The sequence below is a fragment of the Pithys albifrons genome, chromosome 4, assembly GCF_047495875.1.
Source record: "Pithys albifrons albifrons isolate INPA30051 chromosome 4, PitAlb_v1, whole genome shotgun sequence".
Classification (NCBI taxonomy): Eukaryota; Metazoa; Chordata; class Aves; order Passeriformes; family Thamnophilidae; genus Pithys; species Pithys albifrons.
In genome coordinates, this window is record NC_092461.1 from 11,675,349 (window position 1) to 11,700,844 (window position 25,496).

Genomic DNA, 25,496 nt, shown 5'->3' on the forward strand with positions numbered 1-25,496 from the left:
ATGTCCACATTGCTCAGAAAGAAATTACTATTTGTAACTGCTGCCTGCCTGCTCCTTCTCTACATTAAAACATTTTATGCTGTGGCCAGCTGTTCAGATATGCAGTTCTGTGTATATAGAACATTGACACTTTACTTTGAAGTCTGCATCATTTCAAAAGAAACTGCCCTTCCCTTTCTGAACTTGGGGTTGGTACTGACTTCATTACCCCTGATTATTTTGAATTTCAAACAGATGAATGCAGTTTTGCAGTACTTGAACACAGCTCTTCTCAAGAAAAGTTGATTACAATGCATTTTGTAGAGAGAGTAATTTTATTTTCTTAGGTATTTCTGTAACACCTCCGACCTCTGGCCATAAACCAGCACATTTGTGAGGGGAGGTGCTCTTTGTACCCAGAGTGAAGATACATAAGTATGACACAGAGGGCAGCAGTTGATCTACGGAGATTAATGAAGGAAAACTGCTTTTGGATACCTGTCAACTTCTAATAATTTTTGGTTGCAGCAGATGGTCTTCAGTTACTCCTAAAGGAAATGAGCTTTTATATACTAATAGTAGCTTAGTTCTTCCACTCTCCTACATCAATGCTCATTTGGATGAACTGAATGCTAAAATTAATGCAAGACCTAGGAAGGATTTTGATTTTTTTGGTTTTGGAAAGAATGCAGCTCTTGTTCCTCCCAACACAAGCTGACCAGTGAAAAAATGCAAGGCTTTTGCAAGATTTGAAGGATTCTGTTTTCCCTGTGGGAAACCTATTCCATAACTATTCATTTCAGATTTTCATGTACTCTGACTTGGGCACCAGCCATCACTGAAGGCTGGAGAGAATAGATGTGAGATAGCAAGTGGGTGCCTTTGTTGCTAACAGCATAAGGCTCATGGTGTGCAGAAAACAAGTTGGCACCTGCTGAGGCAGTGCTGGGGATTTTATTTACCTCTTTTATTTCTATTGCACACAAAATTAAGTTTAATTCCTTCTGGATATATCCTTGCATTTGAAACTAGGCCAAGGCCAAGGCAAACCTGCTATGATTAAGCCTAAGTTTTGTTAGCTTGTACTTTTGCCTTCCTTAAAAAGGCTTACGCTTTCCTCACAAGTTTCATTATGGAAAGACTGCAGAAGTGTGAACGAGCTGCAGAATCAGCTTTATATAGATTTAGCTCCAGAAAAAAATAAGCATCTGCTTTTCTTAGGCCTTTCTGACACTCTTAAAAATAACAAGAGCAATAGTAATTTGGGGGAGAGGGTTTAAATATAAAAGAAAACTTTGATATTTTTTCAACAATTTTCCCCCACTTCTCTCAGTAAGTTCTGAAATGTTGCTGAGCCATGGAAACCTGTTCAACATCTCCCAGTTCAACTGTGATTCCTGAGAGTCCATTCCTGAGAGTCATGGACCATGACTGTGAGAATGATCAACTTCCAGTCAACCCTAAAATTGTGCAGGATCTGCTGCTCCCCCTGGATCCCCGCAAAACTATGGGGCTTGGTGGATTCATCCCAGAATCCTCAAAGACCTGCTGATGTCATTGTAAACTCTCTCTGGATGGTTTTTGAGTGGCCTTGGGAATCCAGAGTGTCTCCAGCTGACTGGAAGCTGGTGAACATTGTCCAGTTTTCAAGAAGGGCAAGAAGGAGAAACCCAGAAACTACAGGCCTGTCAGTCTCACTTCAGTGCCTGGTAAAGTTATGGAGAAGATGATCCTGGGATGTGCTGAAAAACACCTGAAAAACAACACTGCCTTTGGCCACAGCCAGCATGACTTCACGAGAGGAAAGTCCTGCTTGCCAAATCTGATCTCCTTCGATGGTAAGGTAACCCACCTGGCTGGTCAAGGGAAGCCAGTTAATGTAATATTTTTGGATTTCAGTAAAGTCTTCGATATTGTCTCTCACAGGATCCTTCTGGACAAAATGTCCAGCACACAGCTGGATAAACACATCATGTGGTGGGTGAGCAATTGGCTCACAGGTCGAGCACAGAGGGTAATAGTGAATGGGTAACTTCAGGCTGGTGACCTGACACTAGTGGGGTTCCACAGGGCTCCATCCTTGGCCTGGTGCTCTTCAACATCTTTATCAATTATTTGGATGCAGGTCTGGGAGGGATACTAAGCAAGTTTGCAGATGACCCAAAACTGGGAGGAGCTGTTGACTCCCTCAAAGGCAAGGAGCCCCTGCAGAGAGACCTCGACAAATCAGAGGGCTGGGCAATCACCAACTGAGGTTGGAGCTGAGGTTGTTCAGCCTGGAGAAGGGAAGGCTTTACAGCACCTTTCAGTACCTGAAGGGAGCTTTTAAGTGAGCTGGAGAGGGACTTTTTACATGTAGTGATAAGACAAGGGGGAATGGCTTTACACTAAAAAAGGATAGGTTTAGACTTCATATTAGGAAGAAATTCCTTACCACAGTCAGATGTCAACCACCACCTAACAGACCCACCATCTGTCCTTTGCAATGTGCTGAATTCCATAGTAAATCCTAGTAGCTCAGGTATGGGTACTGACACACAGTCTGATTTAGCTCAAGAAGGTAAATTCTTGCCAAGTAGTTTTGCAATACATTTGCTAGGCTCACTGTTTGCTTTTTATAAGCAACAATATATGCTTAAAATGCAAAAGCAATCAGAATATTGCAATATCAAGACTTCCTGGGAATAATGCTTTGCAATGTTTTCACTAAGATTCTGCAGGACTTCTATGACTTGTTAGTTCAAGGACATATATTAGAAAATTATTTGTGTAACATTTGCTTCATTTGTCTTAATTTCTTCCTCCACATTCCCCACGTTCAGGACTGTGTCACTTTGAGTGCTGTTAACATATACAGGCATATCGAGCATGTTGATTATTAAAAAAAAACCTCCCTGCTGCATGGAAAATATTTTCCATTTTATGATCCATTCCATAGTGTTCATGATCAGTGATGACATAAAAGTCTGATTTCCTACTGGCTGTAGTCAGATCAAAGAATTATACAAGGGCTTGACAAATCAGTTCTGTAAGAAGCACAGTAACAGGCAGATTCCCCAATATCTTGTATTACAGAGCTGGAAAGCCTATCTCTATCTAAGAAACATCTGGTTTAGTGACTCTACACACAAAGTTGCTTTTTCTTTCCATTTTAAACAAACAATCCTTTAGCCATTAGCTTTTACATTATCTACCTATCAGTAAGACATCCATTAGTCTTTCATGGTAATGATATTGGGTAGGATTATTTTGCTGTAGCTATGAAAATTTTCAGTGGGATGTGAATTTAGCCAAAAATATTAAAAATTATGTAGTCAGGAACAATGAGGATATCACCAGATAGGAGAGGGAAACTTTATCATCTTCTTAAAAGCACAAAGCTGTTCAGCATTTTAAATACACCATTAGTTTTGATTGTCAGAGATCTGTTTTGTAAATTTCACATTACTTTACTAATAATGAGATTATTATGAATAAGAAGATAGCACAGGCACAGTTAGGAGAGTATTTCAGCATGTCCATGCTTTTAGAACATGAGTACTCACATCAGTGAGGCAGTGTCCCAAAAGTCACATCTCTAAGTGCTATTCTGAATCAGTCTAAAAAAACCACCATCCTGCAGCCTACTTACATCTTGAGAAGAGGTTTGAAAATGTCCAATAACTTCTGAAACTGAAAGAAGGAGAACTTGGCAAGCTGCTCTTCCACACCTCCCAGGATTGTGTTCATATAAATTACTAGGATGGAAAATCCCTGGCAAGCAAAGCTGTATGAATGTTTAGGTGTTTGTAGCCTTGGTATTCTCCTTACAATTAACAACATGAATTTTCATATCATTTCAGGAGCCTGAGGCCTCTTCTATATTTCTCTTTTACTACAATCCCATTCACCCTCCTTTCCTAGCACTTGTTGCTGACCCCTCCCTCTCACCCCCATGTGCTTCTCTATAAACCTTTTTATAAATGCTTCTTCAAAAGAAATGCTGTCTGCTACTCTGCCACTCCTCCGAGATTTTTCTAGTCATGTCACATCCCTGGCAAATCAATGGAGCAGGTTCTTGGCTTCAACTGCCACATAAAAATTTTGCAATGTTGTCTCAAAGCTCTCAGAGCAAACTTGTTGCCTCCTAGTTCTCTTTGAAATGCCAATTATATTCACAGTGAGTATCAGTGAGTAATGACAGCTACAAAAGACAATTTTTCACTTTTTAAAAAAACAATGGAAATTCAGGTTGAAAAGAAAGGAACTCTGAAGATCCCCTATTCTAAATTTGCGCTCAAATGGCTCTTTACTAGGTCAGGCCAGATTTGGCTTAGACTGGTTAACCTTGAACTTTCCAGATCTGATGTACTTCCTTGGAGATAAATATTTTAGCACTTCTAACTGGCTGATATACACAACATCCCCTACAGCCTGACAGTTGAAAGCAAAACATAATGCTTCTTGGGAAGATGATCCTGCAAAGCAACGCTGGAACTGTCATCCTCTTTTGGGTACAGTGTTCCTCAATTCCACTCTGATATAACACTGGATTCCAGCCACTGCAGTCTGAATGTGGAAGGGTTTGTACTCTATGGCCACAGAATAAGTATCTCCAATTTATGGAGCAGATATCAATGAGAGCATTTATGATGAAGTATGCATAGCTTTTTATAAAGTTTATGTCTTCCAGCCCTCTTTTAAAGGGTACTGTACTCAGAGGATACAGTCTTGTTTTGTGATGGAGAATCTGTCTTTTGAAATCTTTCTGTTACTCACTTTAAAGACTCCAAGCAAGGTTGAAATTAGCTCTATATCGGCAAGAGTCAGACAGTTCTGTCTTTATACAGTAGACTATGGCTACTCTTCCTGATAAGACTCCTCCCTTTGTTCAATTTGAACTCTCCAGAACTTCGAAATTAGTTCCTACTTATTTATTTGTTTATTAACATTTTAGTATGTATGTTTTCTGTGTACTTCTGTGAAAATTTGGATATATTTTAAATATACTTTCCTTTAAAATTAAAATATTAGATACTTCTATTTATCCCTCTTTCCCTGAGGAATATTGAATAATAGCTGTACTTATACATGTTTTGAATGCCTGTGCTTTCCTGGAAATGTGCTTACACTTACTATTTATGTTTCAATTCAAACAGACAAATTTGAAATTTCAAAAATATTACCAGATGATTGGAGGTTGGCCAATGTCACACCAATCCACAAAATGAGCTGCAAGGAGGACCCAGGAAACTACAGGCCTGTCAGCCTGACCTTGGTGCTTGGCAAGGTTATGGAGTAGATCATCCTGAGTGCCATCACACAGCACCTACAGGATGGGCAAGGGATTAGATCCAATCAGCATGGGTTTAGGAGGGGCAGGTCCTGCCTGACCTACCTGATCTCCTTTTATGATCAGGTGACCCACCTGGTGGATGAAGGGAAGGCTGTGGAGCTGTGGATGTAGTCTATCTGGACTTCCACAGCCTTTGACACCATCTCCCATGCCATATTCCTGGAAAAGCTGGCAGCCCACAGCTTGGACAGGGGCACTCTGTGCTGGGTTAAGAGCTGGCTGGAGGGCCAGGCCCAGAGAGTGCTGGTGAATGGAGCTGCATCCAGCTGGCGACCGGTCACTGGTGGTGTTCCCCAGGAGTTAGTGTTGGGTCCAGTCCCGTTTAACATCTTTATTGATGATTTAGATGAGGGGATTGAGTCCATCATCAGCAAATTTGCTGATGACACCAAGTTGGGAGGGAGTGTCGACCTGCTGGAAGGCAGCAGGGCTCTGCAGAGGGATCTGGGTAGACTTGAGAGATGGGCTGATTCCAGCAGGATGAAGGTCAATAAGGCCAAGTGCCGGGTCCTGCACTTTGGCCACAACAAACCCCCTGCATCACCACAAGCTGGGGACAGAGTGGTTGGAGAGTGGCCAGGCAGAAAGGACCTGTGGGTTTGGATTGACAGGAGGCTGAACATGAGCCAACAGTGTGCCCAGATGGCCAAGAAGGCCAATGACATCCTGGCCTGTGTAAAGAATAGTGTGGCCAGCAGGACCAGGGCAGTGACCCTTCCCCTGTACTCAGCGCTGGTGAGGCCACACCTTGAGTATTGTGTTCAGTTCTGGGCCACTCAGTTTAGGAAGAACATTGAGGTGCTGGAGCAGGTCCAGAGAAGAGCAAAGAGGCTGGTGAAGGGACTGGAGCACAAGTCCTGTGGGGAGAGTCTCAGAGGCTGAACCATATAACACAACATCCCCTACAGCTTGACAGTTGAAAGCAGGCTCAGAGGAGACCTTATCACTCTCTCAACTCCCTGAAAGGATGTTGTAGCCAGGTGGGGATTGGTCTCTTCTCTCAGGCAATCAGCAGTAGGACAAGAAGGTATGGGCTTAAGCACTGCCAGGGGAGATTTAGGTTTGATATTAGGAAGAAATTCTTTACAGAGAAAGAAATCAGGTGTTGGAATGGCTTGCCCAGAGAGGTGGTGGATCCACCATCCCTGGAGGCTTTTAAGATGAGACTGGATGTGGCACTCAGTGCCATGATCTAGTAATCACAGTGGTGTTGGATCAAGGGTTGGACTTGATGATCTCGGAGGTCTCTTCCAACCCAGTTGATTCTATAATTCTATGAGCTAGTTTAATTTTCCTTAGTAGTTCTGGTGTGAGCATTGAAGAGATGGAAATGAGAAACAAATATGTTTCAGAAACATAAATGAAGCAATTATTTAGAGGGATTACTTTTATTCTTTATTCAAGTATTTCTACACTATGTACTCAGTTCACTGGCATTAGGAAACAGTGAGTTGTGAAGTGCATGCCTGAAGAGTATGTTTTCTAAGCATAGAACTCTGACTGGCCCCAGTTCTAAATATGGTTTGCAAAATCTGTGCTTAAAAATGTAAGAGTTATTAAATGTGATTCTAAAGTAAATAGTTCTGCTCCACATGGCCTCCTGCAACCCTTAGCATGCTGGGGACAAATGAAGTGAAGCTGCACCAAAAAAAATGTTAAAACATGGCAGTGAGTCATTTCTTTAACAGATCTGCACCTAGAAAAACATCTTTCACAAAGTGTGAATCCAGACTGCTGTAATTCCAACAGTAACTCCATTGATCAGTGTATGGTTTGAAAGAAATTCCTATGGAATGTATGAAAGTGTAGAATGAAAAAGGTTGCCACTGGATCAGTTTGTATAAAGAAAACAGTCAAGCAGTGTGTGTTTTGAAAAAAAATCCTATTATTTTGTAATCATGTTTTAGATCTGATGTTGATTAAAGCATTTAACGGTTAGATCATACATTTAGATGATACTTTGCAGGGTTTCATTTTTTGAGCTGAAACACAGTGAATCTGGTTCAGAAGCTAAGCATTAAACTTCCATTCATTTTTACCCTCAAAAGAGCATGACTGCCATAAATATGTAGGATGAAATTACAAAGAAATGAAACAAAAAGTGAAGAAAGATTACATTTAGGCATCCAATCAATTGGGTTCCTCTTTCAGCTTGGGATCCTCTTGGAAATTAAGAGGAAAGATATGACAAATATTCAAATATTCTAACTTTTTAAAAGTTGAAAATATATGTGTTCCTTACAGTATTATTTCTTTTCTGTAATGGAGAATGTTCTCTCTCTAAAGCAAGAGAACTCTGGAAGGATTCCTAGAAGCTCAATGTATAAGTGATGGAGTAATATATGTAATGAAGAAACCTCCTGTGAACTTGGTTATATTTCACAATTTCCAGCAGAAAGGAAATTGAAAGAAAAGACTGAAAATCTGTCAGCTAGGTAGAATAATTTCAGCAGTCAGGACCTGATCCTCTGAAAGAGCTGAAGGATTTATAATTCCACATACAAATGAACTACAGAACTGGCCAGTCCAGGAATACACAACTTGAAGTTGAAACTCTTTTCAACATTAAGCTCATTAACTGAACTCAAGGCTCAATCCTACCATATTTGTTTTATAGTGCCAGGGAGGAGACAAACAATTAAAGGCAAACTGTAAAGACAGGCTCTATAAAGCTAAATTAGAAATTGCTGCCATAACATGAAGTGATGATAGTATTTTTATACAATTCCAGAAACCTTGGAATCTAAATTTATTGTATTGTTGAACTATGCTAGAATTACAATCCAAAGACGTTTGACATGGCTTCATGTTTTATTTTACAATGAGATAATGTGTATCAATGCATCTCTTAAAAGGATTACTTGTATATCGTAAGTATTTGGTCATGTTGCTTTCATCAATTAAAAACAGCTAATTAAAAAACAATGTAGTAAAACAAACACAAAATGGGTGCATGAAAATAATCAGAGTTCACAAGGCGTTTCCAATCCCTCTTGAGGGACTTTCTCTGGCCTCTACAGTCTCCTTTTTTACCCAAAAATGGCATAGTTCATTTCATTAGTGGCTATGGTGAGTAAATGCTACAGTCCTGTTAGCTGTTAATGATCCAACAGTAAAATAAATTTTCATATCCAATGGGAAGTATGTTATTTTTCCAGCTGTCTGTGGAGGGCATGTGCTTTGTTTTTCACTTTTCAGCATATTGTTTCTCTGCTTTGTGTCCACTCTGTTGCTGGGGTTTTTTTCAAGAAGTAGACCACAACCATTCCTACTTGAAGTGCTCCACATCTCCTTCATTCTTGTTGCATTTGGGTGCAGGAAACATGCCAGAGAATTAAGCTTCTGTTTTCACTCTGTCCTACTACTGGACTGAGTACAAATACAAGGGCTCATTTCAGACTTGTCTTAATGGAAATAAATGAGCAATAAATATCCAGTTTTAGTCTGAAATATCTGTAGCTGCCACATAGGCAAAACTGGAAAAAGCAGCATAAGGCCCTGCTGTTTGCAAACACTTTACCAACTGCTTCAAAGCTAGACTGAGCAGCTCTTCTTCAAAAAAGATAGAAATCTGTTGCCACATACTGTTTTAATGTTTATGGGATTTCCAGAGTGGCTGCATAATTTGAATGAATTTGTCACACTTGTGCATTTTGGATCATGCAGTCTCAGAAAGGAAATTTTATCATTATGAAGGGGCAATTGGATAAGTTAAATTTAAGAAATAAAGGGGATATATGTGTGCAAACATATCTATACAAACATCTCTCAGCAGCACTGACTGTGAGTAGAACACAGGTTTGTGGGCTTCTGGGGCATTACATGGCTACCATGGCTAACTACCTGAGCAGTCTGGCAGTCTGCACAGCAGCAGTTATTCTGTCTTTGGTTTTTAGACAATTTCCCCTTAGTGGCACATTATGTTGAAGATAAAATGGGATTTCCAAAGTGGGAAGTCAATCAGAGGCTCTCTTCACTAAAAGTATTGAAATGAAAGGCTAAGAAAAAATTGGGGAAAATCAATACCTTAGAATCTACTAATTTATACTTTTTAAATAAATATAGATAAAGATTCTTTTAGCTATTTGTTAATATGTGGCCTATCTGGATCTTTTCCACCTTTTTTATATCCCAAGAGGTTAGCTTCCACTCTGTCAAAATGTTGTGTTCCCTTTGTTTTTCAAGACACTTGCACAACTGTTTTACAACTGATGTACTGTCAGAATCAGTTCTGGATGGAGGTAAAGGGTGAAGGAGCTGTAAAGGTAGGCTTGACCCTCTGTTGTAATCCTGTCTTCTGGTCACAGAAGAACAGAATGGTCCAGGTGGGAAGGGACTTCTGGTTCAGTCCCCTGCTCACCTCGGGCCACCTACAATCTATTGCCCAGGATCATGCCTGGACTAGTTTTGAATATGTCCAAGGCTGGAGACTCCCCAAACTCCTGGACTATAACCTGTGTCATTGCTTATTCACCTTCACAGAGAAAAGGGGTTCCCTCATGCTCCGAGGGTTTCATGTGTTTCACTTCTTTTCCAGTCTGTAGGCACCACTGGAAAGATCTTGGCTTCACCCTCTTTGCACCCTCTTTTCATGTTTTTATATATGTCAGTAAGAATATAATAATAAGACCCTGTGTGTCAGGTCCTTGGAACTTTTTTGAGAAAGTTATCTCTAATAGCTATAAAAATAAGAGCCTTCAAAGGGTTTAAGCTCTCTTTTCTCCAGCCACATTTCCTGTGGAAAACACGTATGAGTGTGAGTGTGTGTGTGCGTGTGTGTACGAAAATATGTATATATATAAAGAAGCTCTGTCAGGTCCCTTACAGCTCATTTTTCCTTTGCTTACAAGGAGTTCTTTGCTACAATATGAAGTTTTTGACTCTGATCAAGCCAATGGATAAGGGTACCACTTTCTGCGAAAGTGTTTGTGAAGGCAAGGAAAAGTCATAAAAGGAAGGACAACATTGGAAGTGTCCGCTCTTTTTTATCTACATGCATTATGTTGCCATTCAATACAGCACTGCTTCAGAAGTTGATCATTTGTTATTGGCAGACTGCTGTGATTCAGTGTGTTTCTAAGTAGATATTACTTTCAGTCATTAGTAGTGGTCACTATTAACCACCAAAAATTACCAAATGAGACAGGTGTATAAAGATAATGTCAGTATTGCTGATATTTCTTTTGAACACTGCTTTTCCTCCTGGTCAGGATGTGCATCTTTCTGTTGATTCCCGTTCAGTCTGGCACAGACCCATCTGCTGGAAAACAGCTCTAGATACATATTCAGTGTTTTTTAAAAACCTGTCTTTATTTTCCATCCTGTCAGAATTCTCTAGGTCACTTCAGGTCACTGCAGATGTTCACGTTCCAGATATAAGAGTGTAGCCAAAGACATTAATATCTGTATGACTTTGGCTATTGCGGTCGTGTAACAGAACCACAAAATTTCAGTTGCAGAAAGAGACATCCTGTCTGATCCAAGATAAATCTCTTGCCCTGTTGAGACTGAAGTTCTGCAGTTGCATTCTATAATCCAAAATAACTTTGTGATTCTTTTCCTTACTTTAAAATAACATAAAACCCCCCTACATAGGACCCTGCAGGCTGTATCAGCTAGTTCCTTGGTGTTACTCCAAAGCAAGCAATGCAGCTGCCAGAGGGACCACTGGGAACTGACCTGGCTCACAAAGCAGCACATCATTATGGAAAAGTGCTTGGGGAGGGTGTGGGGAAACTGATATTTCCAATCTCTGTATTGTAAATTTTAGTGTTCTACTTATACCTTCTCCATTTGGCTGCAATGATCGTGTTGAATTGTAATTTATGTTTCTGTGGGACATATCCAGCTTTTAAACAAGAGGGTGATGATTAAATAAGAAAGTGATGAAAAAACTGATGAATACAAGATTGGGGTTGCCATCAACCACATATTTCCACATTTGCAGAGTCTCGGTTTTGGTATTGAGAGTAGCTGCTGTATTATATAAGATTGTCATGGCTGTACTGAAAGCAACAGAACTACAATGATTCACCCCATGCAAAAATTAGTTACACTGCTTTGGTTTTTTAACAAGTGTAGAGCTTCTGAGACTCAAGAAACCAATTTAACTGAGACAGCTTTGCTGCTCTCTTGTGAGTCACATTTTCTTGTGCCCGGTCTTTCTTAAGACTCAAGCTTCCAAATGATGAGTTGTGATTTGACTGGGTTTTCCAATAAAGGGATTTATCCAGATAAAATGGCTTTAGAAAAAGTATATCCAGATGCATCAGCTTCTAGAGTTCTCACAAAGAAGTCAAGTTGGAAATGTGGACTTAATTGAAGCTGTATCCTCCCTTCCCGTGTTGTATGCACATAATCTACTCAGCCACAAAATATGCTTATTTCTCAAATACTTTGTCCAGATTCTGTGATTCCAGAGCATTCATGTTAATTGCTCCACACTCAGAAAAGTGTACATGGGTCTTACTACTCAATTACAGGAACAGCTTGTAAAACAGAACAAAAAACTCCCCAAATTCATATAAGCTTAATGTTCTTTTCAGACATTGATAAGAGAAAGGGAATATTTAGATCCCGTTCACTTTACATTTTCTTGAAAGGTCTGAAAATGTAAGTAGGAAATGGGAGACATAGAGGGGAGGTTTGGAAGATTACTGTGATATTTTTGTTGACAAGAATGCTGGCACATTCAGAAAATTCAGAAGGTATTGATACCTGTAGGTCTTATACAAGCTCATTACTGTTCACAGGTCTGGCATAGGTTGTAGCAAGTGCCACAGAACAGGATTAAGCTGCAGTATGTTCCCAGGGAATGGGGCTACAGCACTACCTACGACATTTTTCATAAAGCTGTCATTTAAAATGCCTCCAGCACATTGGATGGCATGACTTTGTCCAGTGTTTTTGGCAAGAAGCTGCTAAACAAAGCCAGAGCAAAGATGAGGTAATATTTGACTGTATATGGCATGATGGAGAAGGAAAGAGATTCCTGCTGATGGTGGAACAAAAAAGAGGTGAGAGCAGACAGCTGAGAGGATTTGGAGAACTCACTGCTCAGAACACAGAAAACAATAGCCTTTAGGCTGCATGATGCTATAATTTCCACCACCTGAAGGCTTCTGTTGAAGTCTGACACATCAAAGTGTATGCTCTAATTCAGACATAATTAAAACTTTATGCAGCATACTTCTGCTATTACTAAGGCACAGCTGTGCTTATCATGAGTGAAATTGGTGAAACCAGTGTCTTAAAATACAAATGAGGGCTCAGACAGTAAAAATAAAGAGCACAGCATATAATCAAAGACAAAAATGCCAACAACCTTGTGGTTTGTTGTTTATTATGTGGGTTTCTTTTTTTGACTTTCTGAATATTCAGTTCAAATGAACATTAACAAAAGCACACTAAATTCTGAGCACATAACTCTTTCTTACTCTCATCACCATGCTAATGGCCTTGAGAAAATAACCTTTGAAATTTAAGCCATAAATACAACATTTTACGTTAACCAGCCTTTTAAAAGGAGAAGTCCAGTATGCCAACAGTTGAAATGGATTTACAAATATTGGATACAGATGTAAATCAGCTATATTCTTCAAATTTGGGAGGTAATGCAGTTGAGACTTCTCTGGGAAAGACTTTTAACTATATATCAAACATTAAGACTTAAGAATTACTGCTGTATGCTACTTTTATCTCTTTTATTTTTTTGCTATTTTCAGTTCTTGGATCAAATAATATTTGAGTGAACTAAAAATGTAATATTTACCAAAAATAATACTTTGTCTAGTCTCTACATACTCTGAAGGAAATGAAGTTATTTTTGGCCATGCACATTTAAAACATAATATATTCTTTCTGTCATAGAAAAAAAAAGTCCATTTTTTTCCTTTTGGTCATACAGCTTTAAATCCTGCATAAAATCTAACAGATGATTTAGTTATTCTAGACAGAACCTATTGATTAATTCACATTGTATACAAGCAATGGAGAACTGCTCTCAAGGACAAAAAGTTGCAGAGGCATAAGAATTAGTTCAATAATTCTGCTTTATAGTAGGGCTGTTAAAATTAATGTTAGCAAGCTAGAAAATGTATTATCTTCTATTTCACTTTGAATCAGTGATCTCACTGTTAATTATGATCTACCTGGCAATCTGGTCTATCTGATTTAGTTGTCAGGCAGTGATCAATGTTGTCATAGCTAGATAACTCAGGTTTTGGTGCATGGATATACATGTAAAATCTTATTTATATGCTACAGTCTGATTAAAACAGTGAACTGCATTGATGAAAGATCTGATCCGTGTGGCTTTCCAGTACTGTCATACTGCTCCTGTCATATTTCCTGGGAAATAGCACAAGAGAAATTAAGCTTTGAATTGGAGTAAAAGTTTGTGTTACCTCTCTCAAACTTCTCAAGCCACTGCATTTTGAGTCATGTGAGGAGGGGTAGATGAGGATGGAGTGAAGTGGGGCAATGCATGGCTGAAATGCACTTGCACTGTGAGAAAAGACTTCTGGTCTCCATCTGCATGGAATAACATATTTAATACATGGGCACTTTCCCTTTAGGGAAAAAAATCAGCAGTTTATTGGTGTTCAGTGGTATTATTTTAGTTGAAACTGGGAGGTTAAAACAAAAAAATATTATAAATCTCTTTTGTAGAACTTATGTATATATTGACTTTTTCAGAGCTCTCTGACAGAGCTAGCAGTGAAGCCAATAGAGGTCTATATCTGAGGATTTATTCTGAACTTCTGGTAATTCTGCTTGTGAAGAAAGTTCCAAAACCATGGCTAATGTAGTGTCTGAGGCTGTGCACATCTGGAGCCAGGGGGAAGTAAAGTCACTGCACTGTGTTACTCCATCTATATGAATGGAGTGAAATACCTGCATCCAGCATCTCATTTATATTTAATTTGCCTTCTAAAGAAAACGTCTATATTCTTCTTAATGAGGGTAGAAACTCCTCTAACAGATGCTTTGCAACACATTTCTCTATGAAGCCAGATTTGCTTAGTTTACTGTTGCATGGAATCAGTGAGGTCCACAGTGGGAAATCTGTGGTTTTTAAGCGGTAAAAGCAGTTACTCCACTGCACTGAAAAAAAGTGCCTGCTGTATTTGTGTTCTTGAGGAGATCTGTAGGCATGTATTACAGTGATGCATTGAGTTTAACCTGATTTCACAAGGAAATCAGGAATATATAATTGCAGCACATGTCTTTGTAATGATTTCTGAGTCTGGTTTGAGTCTGAACTTGTATGTGCCAAATTTGACAAAGACACAGAGGCATGGTGGCCTTTAAGTCCTTACAAGCCTCATGGTTTAAGAACAGAATAAGGGTGGGAAATGCTATTTGTGTCTCCACTAAGAGAGGGACTGTTTGGAAAAACAACAAATTTGCATAAGATGTTTAAATGCTAGAAAAGCTTTAGTGAGTGCTTACTCTTTCCTGGCAACAGAATCCAATCATAACACAGAATTCTAGGAATTTATATCAAGGAGTCAAACCAGAAGGTCTTTCACTTAGGACTTTGGCCAGGATTTTAACCTAGAATGTTTTGACCAGAAATGATATTTTTATAACACTTGTTTAAAATCAATTGACTTTTTTAAACTTCAGTGCATTCATTGGGGAAATAATTTTTTTTAAAAAATGGAGGATAATAAAAGCATATGTGATTTAGACTAAGATATAAAAATAGTGCAATGTAGCTCTTGGGAAATTAAATTCTTGGGAAAAAGGAAGACGGAAAAAGAAGGATTACATTGGCTGTATTTTATTCTTTCATTTTTACTGTTGCATTCATGCTATAAAACTGTCAGAAATGCTAATGTCCAATACAAGACATGTTTTTAGTATTTACTGTTCCCATATAACCTATCTCACAATCATTTTTCAATTTCTCTGAATCTTGGCCATTTATAATGTCAAACTTATTAGTGACTAGACCCTATACTGTAAAGAACATGTGAGAACATATTGCATAAAAAGCAAGGATAAATGTGAGGTACACAAATTTAAGAACATTTATGAAAGGGATGCTCCTAGCAGATAATAGAAGACCTCCTAAGGTCTTGAAAATAAAGCTTCAGTAACAAATTACCAACTTCTATTGCTTCACATAAAAGGATGGACAAGTTAGTCATCTGAGAGAGAAACACAATCCACCAGGTCTCAAAGTGCTGTGGAGGTGTCAGGAATGAATAAAAAATCCTTTAGTTTTCATTATCTTACTAGGTCAATAGGCCTTAATTTTTAAAAATCAAAAATGACCACCACCAAAATTGCAAAAAAACAAAGACTGAAACAAAAAAGCCAAAGCACTACCCCAGTTACTGCAATAATTTTGCTTTTCTGTTCTCATCTAACCTGACCTGGAACTAAGTGATTTTCCACTCTCAGGTTAGTGGAAGGTCTCATAAAACTTTGTCTAAAGCTCTGATGTCTTATATGTGTATCAGCCTCCATCACTCAGAGATCATGACCGTTTAACTCTCTTTTACAGCATGGTGCTAATAATGCAGAGGTTGCAGTTTCTCCCAGAATGGGCTATTTTCTTAAGAGTTCAACTCGATAATCCTTGTGGGTTCCTTCCAACTCAGAATATTTTGTGATTCTGTGACCATGACAGACTGTAGAAGCTACAAAAATATGTATCAGCTTCTTGTTTCTCTCATGTCCTCCTCAAACCTCCTTGCAGGCAGTCTTTTCAGCTGTATGTGATATAATGCTTGTCCTTGGGTGTTATTGGGTAGGCTTGAGGGTCTTCTTGCAAGACCAACCTGCACGCAGGATACAAAGCTGACCTGAAGACAAGCCTCGCTGAACGTATGGACTCTTATGCTGTGATGGAACAGGTGTCCTGCAAGTGGGATGAGCAAGGAGCGTGACATCTGCCTTTGACTGTGCATTGACTGTGCATACGATGGTCTGTAGCAGGATTTTCTGACAGAAGTGAGATTTCTGGGTCATTCACAGTGTCAGAGGAAAAGTAGAAAGACATGATAAATTACTCATGGGAAATACAGGTAGAAGGTAGTGTTTCAGATCATTTGATTGAGGTAAGAGATAAGGTGTACCACAGCAGATGTGAGGAGTGAAGAAGCATTTCTGGGTTAAGGTTTCTAATTTTCATACAGCAAATTTTAGCTCACAGATCCCACCTGCCCATCTCCTTCTGACACTCCTGTTCTGTGACAGAACCTTGAAGGGGAGACGTGTCTAGTGAAGACAGCAGGGGCAAGTGCAGGAGCTGCTGATTAAGTGTTCTCTACGCCTGCTTCCCATTCAATCTCTTTATATGGGATGAGAATTTATATCCAGGTCAGTGTGCCAGACTATGTCAGTGTCTGGTTTTCCACATTTGGGCAGAGACTCTCTGCTGGCATGTACAACTGTTAAATCTAGGAAAGTGCCAGTTGCCTCTGCCAGTGTTTAAAAGAGAGCTGTCTTCATCATATTAGAAATACATTTCTTTTTCAAATGAGGCTGTTGGTCATGGCCTTGCAAGAATTTTCTCCCTTAGAACTGAAGACAAAAAAAAAGTGAGAGGGAAAGAGAAATTAAGAACAGCAATATATATATTTTTTCCCTAAGAAAATACACAGCAATGTACTTTGATTTCCAAGGTCATTGTGAAAGAAAAAGCATAGCATGATAATTCACATCTGTTTTTTTATGATCATAATGGAAATTAATACATATGTTAGCTTAGAAGTTGTAAAGGAGCTTGCACAGCAGACACTGACACTGGTGATTCACAGGCAATGTTCTCTCCTCTGCCAAAGCTCCCATCCTATTTATGAAGTGCTGTGTTGCTGCCTAGTGGCGAAATGCAAAAGCTTCTGCTTCTCTGCAATCATTAAGGGCTGCTTGTCCCTCTAGATGGCAATCAGATTGGCCATACCATAGTTACATATGTGCACCACACAGAGATTTAGTTCAAAGTCAGTGTCCAAACATGTCACAAGTGCCTACTTTTGGACAGCTGCAATATTCGATGCAGACTCTATAATTCTTACACAGCTAGACTTCATTCATGTTATCTTTAGGAGGATAGATGTCCTGGCAAGCCTGGAATTCTTTTGCCATGAGGAGCATCTGTGATGTTTGCCTTGACTTTTTGCACTAGTGCATATGGAATATATGGAATTTATGCAATTGTAAAGAAAAAACCCTGAACTTAATGGACCTGGTACATCCCCAAAGGATTAGCATGAGAAAAGGGAATCATGTTTGAAGGAATACCTCTCACAGGTAACTAAATAGCTCAAAAGGCCTCATATGCAGAGTGGAAGGAGCAGAGCAAGTACAGGGAAAAGTGACAGGGGGGTGCAAAGTCAGAAAGAGAAACAGGACTCTGAGTTTCGACTTGCAGAATTACCTGTAAAAAGATCTTCAACCAAACATACACTCCCCTCCCATCCCAATAACAACTTGCTTTCTAATCATTGCAAACTACTTACCATGACTTTAGAAGCCTATAAGGGCAACACAATAGGGCACAAGCAGTACTGGAGAACTCTGGAGTAATGAGTGTGCTGGGCCTTGTATTTGCAATCAAGGAAGAAGTGGGATATGTGAAAGATAGGGCAGCCTTTGCTATAGTGGTCATAAGATAATGTTGATAATATGACCTCAGGATTCTGAGAAGATAGAATAAGGCAAACAGTAGCATTGCCATCACATATATGGCTATACATGTGCTCACACAGTTGCTTATTATTATAGCATTATGTGGTCACTCTGACTGTTTGACCTTAAATATATCCTGGGCCATATGTTGTCCTGGATCATGAAAGAGACAATGGATAGGCTTAAGTTTCTTGACATTCCTGACAGCTTAATTAGCTTTGCCTTACCACTGGAAATGACTTGCAAAGTATTTCCCACTTTTGCCTCTCATCTGTTTCTGAGGAAAGAAGGACAGGGACTCTATAGTCTCTGTGCTATATTTCATATTCTATGCTGCTGTGGCTCACAGAAACCAAAGTGCTTAAAACACAGATTTTTGTCATTAATGGAAAACAGTTCATTGAGTGCACATTAGAAAGCCTTGGATTTATGTACAAAACCCCCAAAATATATGCACAAAAACTGTATATGGAAGATCTAAACAAAAAACTGACAAAGCAAAAAGAAAACAGTCCAGTATTACCTCGGGGTGCGGTGGGGGTGGAATGGCTTGTATGGAAGAAACCTTTTTCCTTTGGTGGTTAGTTTGAAATCATTGTAGCTAAATAAAGTTTCTCAAAGAAGATAAAAGGCGGGGGGGGGGGGGACCAATCAGCCAAGTAAACAGTATTTTGTGCGACACAGATGCATATTCAATTAACTATATTTAGTACTTCTGCCCAGCAGAGGGCAGAGTGACAATGACGTAGAAGCGGGAGGAAAAGGGCTTTGCCACAGGAGTGTGGGCGCTGATGTGGCGTGTCAGTGAGTACCGCAGCCCCTGCTGGCTACAGCCCTACTTCTGGGTGTGCAACACCACTAGAAAGGGCTTCTGAGGTTTCCTGAGGCATCTGGAAGGAAATGCTCCAGCCTGTAATACCAATACATTCTATCCATGTTTTCCAACAGTGTTTTAATGACAGTTAAAACGTGTTCCCGCTGGGTAAGCGGAGCAGATGCTGCTTTTCCTGGTAGCCTCAGTGATGCTGGGCTCTTGTTTCATGCAGCACATCTGGGACTGTGCTGAAGTATTTCTCTTCTTTTTCTCTTTGCAGTACTTCATTAAAGTTTATTATTGGGTAGATGTGCAAATCTTTCTCTTCTTTATGTTATGGCTATAAATATTTCTTGTTAGCAATTTGGCAGCAAGGAAGAAGGAATTCTCTTACTGAACCTGGTAACTGTATCCAGTATAAAATAATGTTCTCTTGCACTTACAGAGTTTCTTTGACTGTAGAGAGCACAGACTGTGTACTACACCACTGAGAAAAAGACAGTTTATTTATGCTGCTGGAAAGGGAGTTTACAACCTAGAGTTAGGATTATTTGGACTGGAAGAGGATAGGGAAGCAAGGTCAAGGTCAGTTTGGCTCAAGTTTACAGACACAGAAGCTCCTGATCTTGGCTGCTCTGAGCTTGGTCTAGTCTTGAAAGCCCTCACAGAATATAGCTTTTATCCCATTTCCTTAAAAGAACATGAAAAGCAGCTGCCAGCAAGGCTCATGCAGCAGCGAACAGGAGTGACACGAGGTGTTCTCTCACAGGATGTGAAGTCATGTGCCATGGAGCAAAAGGACTTTCACAGGACTGGGTCAGGATTATGGACAGCAGCTCTCATAAAAGTGTCAAGAGGAACAGGAGGAAACACTAGATGAACTGAAGTTATAAATTAAAAATAAAGGGAAAGTAATAATTTAATTCAAAAGCCAGCACCCACCCCACTTCCAACCCCAGACCTCTGGAGCCACCCAAGCCCTCCCTTGAATGAGTCAAAACCAGCTGCCATGATTTTAGCAACAGGGTGGTTGGGTTCTTACATTTAGCAAATAGCATCCACTTCAGCATGTTATTCTGACCCTTTTATGTACCCATCATGGTTCATTAACCTGTAGCAGAATTTGGGCTAAATGTGGCAGCTGATTTACCTGAATAATTTCTTAAAAGGCATTTCTAGCTAAAACATAATGGAAGAACTAAATGTGACAATCCTTAAAATGCTGAGAAAATATTACTGCTAAAAATTAAGTGTTTGGGGCCAAATATGACAAATATTTGTAGCTTCTGTCTTTGCATTCATGTGGTTGAAATACTCCAGCTCAAGCTTCTCCTCACAGCCTGGAAGAGAATAGCAGTGTGTTTATTTTGCAGTAGTTCAACAAGTGTTCATCTCACCATACAATGTGTCAATTATGTTCTTTTGCTCAAAGGACTTGTCTTTCATTTCTTTCAGAGTTGGACCATTGGAACTGTATGTTTTAAAATGAGGCTAAGATGGGTAGTTCTGTCCAAGTCAGAGGTGAGGGCCTTGCCTTTGAGCTCTGCTTCTGTTATGCTTTCTAGTAAAGAAACAATGATAAAAGTACACTGACAAAGTGTCCTTATCAGTAACCTTATAGCCTTTGACTCTGTAGTAGTAATTCCCTAAAACCTGTATGGTTCTATACTTTATACCACCTTTGAAGTTAGGTTTTGTAGAAGTGCAGTGTATTAGCTAGAAACAGAGACTGTAGGTGTTCCAAGTTTTAGATGAGCTCTTCTAGACAACGGGAAATACAAACACCCTACTCCAAGTGAAAGATCTCAAGTTTATACTTATTGTTTATAAGAAAGGTCTAGATTCTCGTCATATTCCTAAAGTAGCTTTTAATGTAGTCATTGAAGATTATGATAGCATTTAAGAAAAAAATAAAAAGAAGAGGCAAGCAAAATCAGTCTTGGTAATAGAGTTCCGTATGTCACTTCACTCTGCTTGTTTGAAATGGGTCATCAAGAACGCAAATCCACTGATAAGTATACTGATATTCTGATGCAAAGCCTGCTAGCTTCACGAGTCTTTCCACTAATTTCAGTGGATTGACATTGATCTGGGGTCCCTAACACAAAAAGACATTGACCGTAGGCCACAAAGATGCTCAGAGAACTGGAGCACCTCTCCTATGAATACAGGTTGAGAGAGTTGGGACTGTTCAACCTGGAGAAGAGGTGGCTTTGGGGGGGCATTAGAGCACCTTCCAGGGTCTGAAGGGGCATACAAGTGAGCTGGGGAGGGACTTTTTCCAATGGCTTGTAGTGATAGGACATTTAAGCTGAAGGATAGGTTTAGATTAGATATTAGGAAGACGTTCCTTACTAAAGGATGGTGAGGCGCTGGCACAGGTTGCCCAGAGAAGCTGTGGATGCCCCATCCATGGCAGTGTTCCAGGCCAGTTGGGATGGGGCTTGGAGTAACTCAGTCTAGCGGAAGATTCCTTGCCCATGGCAGAGGGGTTGGAACTTAATGATCTTTAAAGTCCCTTCTGACCAAAACCATTGTATAATTCTATGATGCAGTTTGGTCAACCAGTGGCTTTGGATCAGGCCCAGCACTGGCACTACCCTGCTTTATGTGGGAAAACATGAGGAGGAGGTAACTAGGATGAGTTCATGAGTGTGCACAGTCCAGAGATCAGTGATGTGGGTGCCAGGATCTGTGCACCCAACCAGGCTCTGTGCCCCACCTGGACTGACCGGGCAATTATTCTGCATCTGTGTTCCTTCAGTGATTCAGGGAACTTTGCTACTGCCCTCAGTTCTATAGTGCAGATACAGCCTCACCTTTGTATGTGTTTCATCTGCATCCATGTACTTGAACTTGGGTCCATTTCCTTTAAGGCTAAGAGTCAAATCTGTGCATGTAGACTGTGAGACAATCTCACACCCCCAGAAGCTGTTGGATTGGAGCAAGTTGCCTTTTTGTGTCAGTGATTACTCTGCACTCTCTGTAAAGACAACTAACACATCTGAATTAAGTCTCCCAACCAAAAATTCAGAGATGGTGTAATACATTATATGAATCCGGGCTTTCCTCTGCCTCCTTTCCAGTTTATAAGATATAAATACTGTGTTCATGCTTTAACATTTAAAGCAAATATACCTCCAAGCAGGTAGTATTTTTTCCTCTATATTTCATCTCTTATGAACAGTGAAAAAGTATTCTGGATCCTTCAGGTTTGCAATTCCTGCGACCCTGCCTAGGTAATTACATACAAAAAATGCAATTAAAAAAATCCCCCAAACAAACCAACCCCTAATATTGTGATCTGCAGTATTGAAACACTCCATATACTGATTTACAGGATGATTTTTGGAACACACTGATGCTTCTCAAATAACCCCTGAAGCTACTCAGTGGGAATCAGCAGCCATTTGCAAATTCTGTAACAATTTCAACTATAACATACAGTAAGAAATGGTAATAAATGCAAAGTGCAGCACAACTCATAGCTCTAAATAATAAAAATACCATCCCAATTTATGGGATTATAAAATATGAGAAAAAGTGTAGCTAGTTTTAAAGCTGCTTCTCTACTATGCCTTTCAGTACCTCAGGTCTAGGAAAGATGGGCATAAATAGTTTTAATTCTGGATGCTCCCCAATATCCAAGTAGTAGTAACACATGTTTGAAGCAGAATTATTCTGCTGGCTTAAAGGTAGTTGAAATAACATAGCATTTACCTACTGAGGTGAGGTAATAAGTGAGTATTTTTATTCTAACATAATTGCATCAAAGAGACATTAATTTATCAAAGATAACTGAAAACCTGTGGCTGTAAGTCTGTACTCTTCTTTTAACTCTATCTGTAGGTGATCATAAATCCTTTAATAGCTGGGGATGAGCTGTAAGTACAGAATTTGGCTAGAAGCTTCTTGTTTTGCTTTTCTGTAGTGGATAGGTACAAGCTTCTACCCCAGCCTTGCTGAAATTCGAACATTTGCTGAGCCTTCTGACATGTTGTTCAAATGGAAATCTGGATTCTTTGCTGTCTTTTGCTGCCACCTTTTGCAAATGTGTTTCATTTGTCTCAGAGGCTATGCTAAAAGTGTAGTGTTTGGGGCTCTGTGTGTTCCTGTTTGGGAGGTGATAGGGAGCTTGACTGCAGCTCCATATGCTGTGGGGAGAGCAAACAGGCTTCTTTGCAATAGCTAAACCTTCCTGTGAGAACGGGCAAAGGGAAATTACAGTTTTGCATCCTGCTATTCAAGTCTGATAAGCTGATTGGTGGCCACCTTAGATGGTGTCCATCTTGGTCACTTTACTGTGGCTCTTTGGGTGTAGGTTTGGTATCTGTACACAGTTCCTATATGCTCCTTCAAGCTTAGTATTTTCTTTACCTTTTTACTCTTGTGTCGTGGCTTATGGATTTTATTTGTAGTTGACACTCCTTTATGTGTATGTATGTATGAATAGAAAACATGGTTCAGTATTAGATTCGAAATCAAAAAATTGTTAGTTCTGTTTGGCCAGAAAAAAAGTAGGCCCACTTTTCCAACTATTAGGAAGGAGAAAAAAAATCTATCTGGAAAAGCACTTAAAAGTGGCTAAGGGAATTGGTTTCTAGGTACAGAGAAAATTGCTAAATATAGCTTCTATATTTTCAAAAAATATTTAAGGGAAATTGTTTCTCTATGAAGAACATCGGGCTTTTTCAGTTTATTAGATTCCCCTGGAAGTATTCAAAAGGTATGTGGATGTGGCAGCTGGGGATATGGTTTGGTGGTGAACACAGTGATGATGGGTTAACATTCAGACTAGATGATCTTGGAGGTCTTTTCCAATCTTTATGATTCTATAATTCTATGATTATAAAGTATAGACAAGATGATAAAGCAAGATTTATTTCAACTGTATGATTTCTTTGTAAAGCCACAAGTACAAGGAAAAACACTTTGCAGCACCTAGTCCAGACTGGTTCTGCATAGGAAACAATGAATATTGTAGCTGAAGGAACTCTCTCTAGCTCTTCATCAGAACCAGTTCTCCAGTTTTCAAAGCAAAGACTGAGAGTCTGTTAATTTGCCTGGTTTTTATCAGATGTATTAAGCAAAGTTTTTCAGTTAATTTTATTTGCAATATTCAGATGGACTGTCAGACCTTTTCCATTACTATTCCATTTGAATTATTTTGACCCATATAGCCATTGCAATTACAGGTAACTGAGTAAGTTTAAAAACTGCAAGAGGGGCTCTGTATAGATTCAGACCTGAATTGCTCATTATGATTGAAAATGTTTTGGTTTGGTGGCGGCTTTTTGCGTGCTTTAAGTTCTTAGAAGGAGAAAATTGGTAGAAGTTTTGTTTCTGGCATGTTCCTAGACTCTGCCTTCCCAAGGTTCTAGCTGGAGTTGGGTGCAGATACTTATCTGTTGTCATTGCTTCTTCATTGTCAGGCAGGAGTTGTCTCTCTGAGTGTTTTTGGCAGATATACATAATTCTCTGTGTTTGCCAAGCATAAATACTCTCATTTCAAAACATAACAAATACTATTCAGCAACTAAAAAATGAATTTTGATTGCTGAATAGTATTTGTTATGTGCGTAGCGCAACTGAGGAGACAAATATGAGAATAGAGCATACATAAGATCTAACATCTGTTGTGGAAGGAAGGGCTGAAGCAAATCCACTATAAATGTTATCCTGTTCTGTGAAACTGTGTCATGCTGTTTGTAGAGACCTACTATTGTCTTAGTTTGTGAGGATAAAGGATTTTGGTTTATTTGAAAAGCAAAAGGTTGCTCATTTTCCACTGAATCCACTATGTAAGAACAGTCAGCATTTTCTGCAATTTATGGACAGGGAAAGTAAATATATGTTGGAGGAAATATTTGTTGCCATTCAATTTCACTAAATGTTTACATGTGCCTTTCTTTAGCGTAGGAGTAACCTCAGTCAGTCAAGGGACAAAGAGTGACATGTGTACATAGCTAGATGTGTTTAGGCACTTCCTGAACTGTGGCCTGAAGTATTAGAAGTATGTTACTGGTATTATAACACTACACTTCAGTTTTCAAGCCTTTCTTAAGGAACTGAAATTAAATGAGCTGTGCACCTCAAGAACAAATAACATGTTTTTTCTCATGCACTTTGCAGAACGGGGCTCCAAAGGACACCTTGACCTCACAGAGTTAATAGGAGTTCCTCTTCCTCCTTCTGTCTACTTTGTTACGGGCTATGGAGGGTTCCCGGCCTACAGCTTTGGTCCGGATTCCAACATTGGCCGCCTGACAAGTGCTATAATACCGTCACCTTTCTATAGAGATTTTGCTATTGCAGTTACAGTGAAACCCAACAGTGATCGTGGAGGAGTGCTCTTTGCAATAACAGATGCCTTCCAGAAAACAATTTACCTGGGGCTGAGAATTGCATCCGTTGATGACAGCACACAGAGAATAATTATGTACTACACGGAGCCTGGATCCCATATCTCCCGAGAAGCTGCTTCCTTCAAAGTGCCAGTGATGACTAACAGGTGGAATAAGTTTACAGTGACTGTTCAGGGAAATGATGTTGCTTTGTTCATGGACTGTGAAGAATATCAGAGACTTCAGTTTCAAAGGTCAGCTCGGACCCTGGTATTTGAATCTGGCTCTGGGATATTTGTTGGTAATGCAGGAGCCACAGGACTGGAAAAGTTCACAGTAAGTGCTGTCTGATAAATTCACATGCATCAGTGTTTGATAC

The 25,496-nt window shown here is 39.6% G+C and overlaps 1 protein-coding gene across 3 annotated transcripts in view; it reads left to right on the forward strand.

Annotated features, from left to right (window-relative positions):
* COL15A1 (collagen type XV alpha 1 chain) overlaps positions 1–25,496 on the forward strand; it is a 124,983-nt gene that overhangs the window by 12,210 nt on the left and 87,277 nt on the right. For all 3 annotated transcript variants that reach the window (XM_071553446.1, XM_071553449.1, XM_071553447.1), the window contains exon 3: positions 24,906–25,453. In XM_071553446.1, the coding sequence (XP_071409547.1) occupies positions 24,906–25,453 (548 nt within the window). The remainder of the gene's footprint in view (positions 1–24,905; positions 25,454–25,496) is intronic.